This window comes from Heptranchias perlo, chromosome 27 (genome assembly GCF_035084215.1).
Source record: "Heptranchias perlo isolate sHepPer1 chromosome 27, sHepPer1.hap1, whole genome shotgun sequence".
Lineage (NCBI taxonomy): Eukaryota > Metazoa > Chordata > Chondrichthyes > Hexanchiformes > Hexanchidae > Heptranchias > Heptranchias perlo.
The window spans coordinates 29,738,629-29,744,628 of NC_090351.1; the positions used below are offsets into that span (position 1 = coordinate 29,738,629).

The 6,000-nt window shown below is 46.7% G+C and overlaps 1 protein-coding gene across 1 annotated transcript in view; it reads right to left on the reverse strand.

Annotated features, from left to right (window-relative positions):
- LOC137344649 (acidic mammalian chitinase-like) overlaps window positions 1-6,000 on the reverse strand; it is a 30,685-nt gene extending 24,685 nt beyond the window's left edge. The window contains exon 1 of the mRNA XM_068007772.1: window positions 5,928-6,000. Within this exon, the coding sequence (XP_067863873.1) occupies window positions 5,928-6,000 (73 nt within the window). The remainder of the gene's footprint in view (window positions 1-5,927) is intronic.

Consider the following 6,000-nt stretch of genomic DNA (forward strand, 5'->3'; position numbering starts at 1 on the left):
AAATCAAATGCAATTAAAAGTTCTAAACACACATATAACTCATATTAATTTGCTGTTTTAAGATTGAAGACTTGTAAGTGGTAGATACCTGGATATGCTTCCCACATATGATTCTAAGAGAATTAATATTTCCTTTTCAAGTTTAACACTTTTCTCCACTACCAAAATCCTATACCGTTATATCGCAAGGCTAAATTTCTCTCGTGCTCTCCGTTCTGGCCTCCCAAGCTCCAATCCATAAAATTCTAACTCATCCAGGTCTCTGCTGCTCTTATGTTATCCCATATGAAGTCCTGCACATCTATCACCTACCTTACTGCTCGTCATTGGCTCTCTGTCTCCTATCGTATAGATTTCAAAATCCTTGTCTTTGTTTTCAAATCCCTCCATGGCCCCACCCCACCCAAACTCTCCAAACCCTATGTATCAGCTCTCACCTTCTGCTCTTCCAGTTCTAGAGGGGGGGAGTCCAATGTGCAACCGCCATGGATGGAGAAGCCTACAAGACACTGTTCTCTGGAATTCTCTTCTTGAACTTCCTTACCTCAGCACTATTCTTAAAAAGCCTCCTCAAAACTGATTGGATCCTGCAGGGTGTCCACAGCTCCACCTGGGTCGCTACTCAGATCTTTTAAAAACAAATCCTCAACTTCATAGGGAGAAACTGTTTCCTCTAGCAGGAGGATCAGTATCCAGAGGACACATTTAAAATAATTGGCAAAAAAGCTAGGGGAGAGATAAGGAGATTTTTTTACTCAGCGAGTTATTATGATCTGGAATGCACTGCCTGAAAGGGTGGTGGAAGCAGGTTGAATAGTGACTTTCAAAAGGGAATTGGATCTTGACTTATAAAGGAAAAAAAATGCAAGGCTATGGGGAAAGAGCTTAATTGCCCTCTGAAATGGCCCAGCAAGCCACTCAGTTGTAAAATCTCGCTACGAAAAGTCATAAGAATAAAACCGGACGGACCACCCGGCATCGGACCACTGGGCACCGGACACGACAACGGCAAACCAAGCCCAGTCGACCCTGCAAGGTCCTCCTTACTAACATCTGGGGACTTGTGCCAAAATTGGGAGAGCTGTCCCACAGACTAGTCAAGCAACAGCCTGACATAGCCATACTCACAGAATCATATCTTTCAGCTAACGTCCCAGACTCTTCCATCACCATCCCTGGGTATGTCCTGTCCCACCGGCAGGACACACCCACCAGAGGTGGCGGTACAGTGATATACAGTCAGGAAGGAGTAGCCCTGGGAATCCTCAACATTGACTCTGGATCCCATGAAATCTCATGGCATCAGGTCAAACATGGGCAAGGAAACCTCCTGCTGATTACCACCTACCATCCTCCCTCAGCTGATGAATCAGTACTCCTCCATGTTGAGCACCACTTGGAGGAAGCACTGAGGGTAGCAAGGGCACAAAATGTACGCTGGGTGGGGGACTTCAATGTCCATCACCAAGAGTGGCTCGGTAGCACCACTACTGACCGAGCTGGCCGAGTCTTGAGGGACATAGCTGCCAGACTGGGCCTGCAGCAGGTGGTGAGCGAACCAACACGAGGGAAAAACTTACTTGACCTCATCCTCAACAATCTACCTGTCGCAAATGCATCTGTCCATGACAGTATGCATAGGAGTGACCACCGCACAGTCCTCGTGGAGATGAAGTCCCGTCTTCGCACTGAGGACACCATCCAACGTGTTGTGTGGCACTACCACCGTGCTAAATGGGATAGATTCAGAACAGATCTAGCAGCTCAAAACTGGGCATCCATGAGGCATTGTGGGCCAACAGCAGCAGCAGAATTGTATTCTAGCACAATCTGTTACCTCATGGCCCGGCATATTCCTCACTCTACCATTACCAACAAGCCAGGGGATCAACCCTGGTTCAATAAGGAGTGTAGAAGAGCATGCCAGGAGCAGCACCAGGCGTACCTAAAAATGAGGTGCCAACCTGGTGAAGCTACAACTCAGGACTACATGCGTGCTAAACAGCGGAAGCAACATGCTATAGACAGAGCTAAGCGATTCCACAACCAACGGATCAGATCAAAGCTCTGCAGTCCTGCCATATCCAGTCATAAATGGTGGTGGACAATTAAACAACTAATGGGAGGAGGAGGCTCTGCAAACATCCCCATCTTCAATGATGGCGCAGTCCAGCACGTGAGTGCAAAAGACAAGGCTGAAGCGTTTGCAACCATCTTCAGCCAGAAGTGCCGAGTGGATGATCCATCTCGGCCTCCTCCCGATACCCCCACCATCACCGAAGCCAGTCTTCAGCCGATTCGATTCACTCCACCTGATATCAAGAAACGGCTGAGTGCACTGGATACAGCAAAGGCTATGGGCCCCGACAACATCCCAGCTGTAGTGCTGAAGACTTGTGCTCCAGAACTAGCTGTGCCTCTAGCCAAGCTGTTCCAGTACAGCTACAACACTGGCATCTACCCGACAATGTGGAAAATTGCCCAGGTATGTCCTGTCCACAGAAAGCAGGACAAATCCATTCCGGCCAATTACCGCCCCATCAGTCTGCTCTCAATCATCAGCAAAGTGATGGAGGGTGTTGTCGACAGTGCTATCAAGCGGCACTTACTCACCAATAACCTGCTGAGCGATGCTCAGTTTGGGTTCCGCCAGGACCACTCGGCTCCAGACCTCATTACAGCCTTGGTCCAAACATGGACAAAAGAGCTGAATTCCAGAGGTGAGGTGAGAGTGACTGCCCTTGACATTGCTGAAGGAGTTCCTTAGGGCAGTGTCCTAGGCCCAACCATCTTCAGCTGCTTCATCAATGACCTTCCCTCCATCATAAGGTCAGAAATGGGGATGTTCACTGATGATTGCACAGTGTTCAGTTCCATTCGCAACCCCTCAGATAATGAAGCAGTCTGAGCCCGCATGCAGCAAGACCTGGACAACATCCAGGCTTGGGCTCATAAGTGGCAAGTAACATTCGCGCCAGATAAGTGCCAGGCAATGACCATCTCCAACAAGAGAGAGTCTAACCACCTCCCCTTGACATTCAACGGCATTACCATTGCCGAATCACCCACCATCAACATCCTGGGGGTCACCATTGACCAGAAACTTAACTGGACCAGCCATATAAATACTGTGGCTACGAGAGCAGGTCAGAGGCTGGGTATTCTGCGGCGAGTGACTCACCTCCTGACTCCCCAAAGACTTCCACCATCTACAAGGCACAAGTCAGGAGTGTGATGGAATACTCTCCACTTGCTTGGATGAGTGCAGCTCCAACAACACTCAAGAAGCTCGACACCATCCAAGATAAAGCAGCCCGCTTGATTGGCACCCCATCCACCACCCTAAACATTCACTCCCTTCACCACCGGCGCACTGTGGCTGCAGTGTGCACCATCCACAGGATGCACTGCAGCAACTCGCCAAGGCTTCTTCAACAGCACCTCCCAAACCTGTGACCTCTACCACCTAGAAGGACAAGAGCAGCAGGCACATGGGAACAACACCACCTGCACGTTCCCCTCCAAGTCACACACCATCCCAACTTGGAAATATATCGCCGTTCCTTCATCGTCGCTGGGTCAAAATCCTGGAACTCCCTTCCTAACAGCACTGTGGGAGAACCGTCACCACACGGACTGCAGCGGTTCAAGAAGGCGGCTCACCACCACCTTCTCAAGGGCAATTAGGGATGGGCAATAAATGCCGGCCTCGCCAGCGACGCCCACATCCCATGAACGAATAAAAAAAAAGCTGGGGAGTGGAACTAAATTTCAAAGAGTCAGCACAGGCGCGATGGTCCGAATGACCTCTTTCTGTGCTGTATGATTCTATGATGTATATAAATCCTCAACTCGCCGCCTGTTTCTCATCCGGTATGGCTTCTCCTAATATATTCAATAAATACATTTTGATCGTAAGACAGCACTGATCTCTTATCCCTTTCGACTATATTCGGTACTTACACTTACACAATAGACGACAGTTGAGCTTGTTGCCTCGTGTCTCTCGCTCCCTCCCTCTCACCTCAGTGAGCACACGCCTCTCCGACAACAGACCCCCGCCAAAATGTGGCGCCTGCGCATTGCCGGGTGAATGAGTGCGCGTGCAGCCGCAATAACGGCGGGATTAAGGAGACAGCAGCTTCGTTCGACCGCCCCCGCCTCTTTCGTTGCACGAGAGAATGAAAACGTCGCCTTCACCCTCCCTCCCCTTCTGCCCCACACTTTCTTTTTGCCCCACTATCTGCTGTTCGTTAAGAAGCTGCGTCAGTCAGGCAGAGAAGATATGGCGTGTGGTCCGCCGCTTGACCCCCAGAGCAGGCAAGAAACCTCCTTGATCACAGTAACTGGAAGGAGGAAGTTTTTGAGTGAAGAGTATGTGTTGTGGGCGAGCCCCAATTAACTTTACATCTAAGGCACGATTTGAACCAGATCAAAGAAATAATTATAAATCAGAAGGTCGTATTCAGTGGATTTTAACACGCCCCCCCCCCCCCCGCTTATTTGGGGTTATAATGTGATAACTAATGTTTACTGATGTAGGTGTGTGATAAAGTAAGAAATGCAAGTTCTTTTCAATTATTGAACCCATTTTATCCACACATAGAATATTCGGCAGAATGATCTGGAAGTGTACTGTGACATTATTACAAAACAACTAGAGTTAAAAATGCACACAAAAGGACATAAAACAGCTTTTAAAGAAAATCTGAATTTTATTTGAAATATCAAATAAACGATGCAATTTATAATTGTGTTGTAATTTCTGGGCAATTCTATGTAAAAGACATTGCTAGAGATGCCTTGTCTTCAATCAGATGGGTAAGAGTGGAACTAAGTGAGAGCTGTCCCATGGAACTGAACAAGAGAGGAGAAACTTTGAATGAAGATGATGTGATTGAACATGCCAAAGGCTGCGGTGAGGACAGGAGGACGAGGAGGGATAAAACACCATGGTCAAAGTCACAGGGAATGACATTCATGACTTTGGTTAGAGACACTTTGTTGTTTGGGTTGTGTGGGGAGGGGAGCGCGGTGCGGAAAACTGGTTGGGGGATTCAAACTGGGAGTTGCAGGAGAGATAGGCTTGTACCTGGGAGGCGAAAAATATTCTAGATGAAAGGGACAGTGGAGTGGTAGTTACCTGGATTGGATTTTAGAAGAGGGGAATAATGGCAGTTTTGAATGGGAGAGGGCCAGGGCCTGAAGAGAGGAAACCATTTACAATCTCAACAAATTCAAATTTACAATTCTTCAGGGAGCAGTTCACTGGAGCATGGGACATTTGAATCTGCTGATTATGAGCATGATGCCATCTTACATAAAGGAGAATTTGTACAACTGAATAGCTGTCTCAATGTTAACCAGGTACACTAAGCAGAATCTCAAGGCTCTGCACAATATCCAGTTAAGATACGGGAAAGTAGTTTACAGTCTTTCTGTTTTAAACCATTGGCTGAGCACCTGGTCTTTTATTTTAAAGCAAAGTCTATTTCTGCAATCAGTCGTTTCTGATAAGTGGTAAATTAGTCAAATAGGGAAGAATAAATGGGAATTTATGGCAAAGTCTGTTGCAACTCATCTATTTTAAAGGAAAGAAAATCCAAATCAAACACAATTAAAAGTTCTAAACACACATATAACTCATATTAATTTGCTGTTTTAAGATTGAAGATTTGTTGGTGGTAGATACCTCGATATGTTTCCCACATTTGATTCTTAGAGAATTAATGTCTCTATTTTTAAGTTTTAACACTTTTCTGCCAGTAGACCTACCAGTATCAAAATCGTGATAGCTTTTATAGCTCGAGACTTGCTCTCCATCCCGGCTTCTCAACCTCCAATCTACACAAATTCTAACTCATCCAGATCACTGCTACTTTTATGTTATCCTGTACAAAGTCGTGCACATCTATCACCTACCTTACCGCTCTCCATTGGTTCTCTGTCCCTTATCGTATAGATTTCAAAATCCTCGTCTTTGTTTTCAAATTCCTCCAT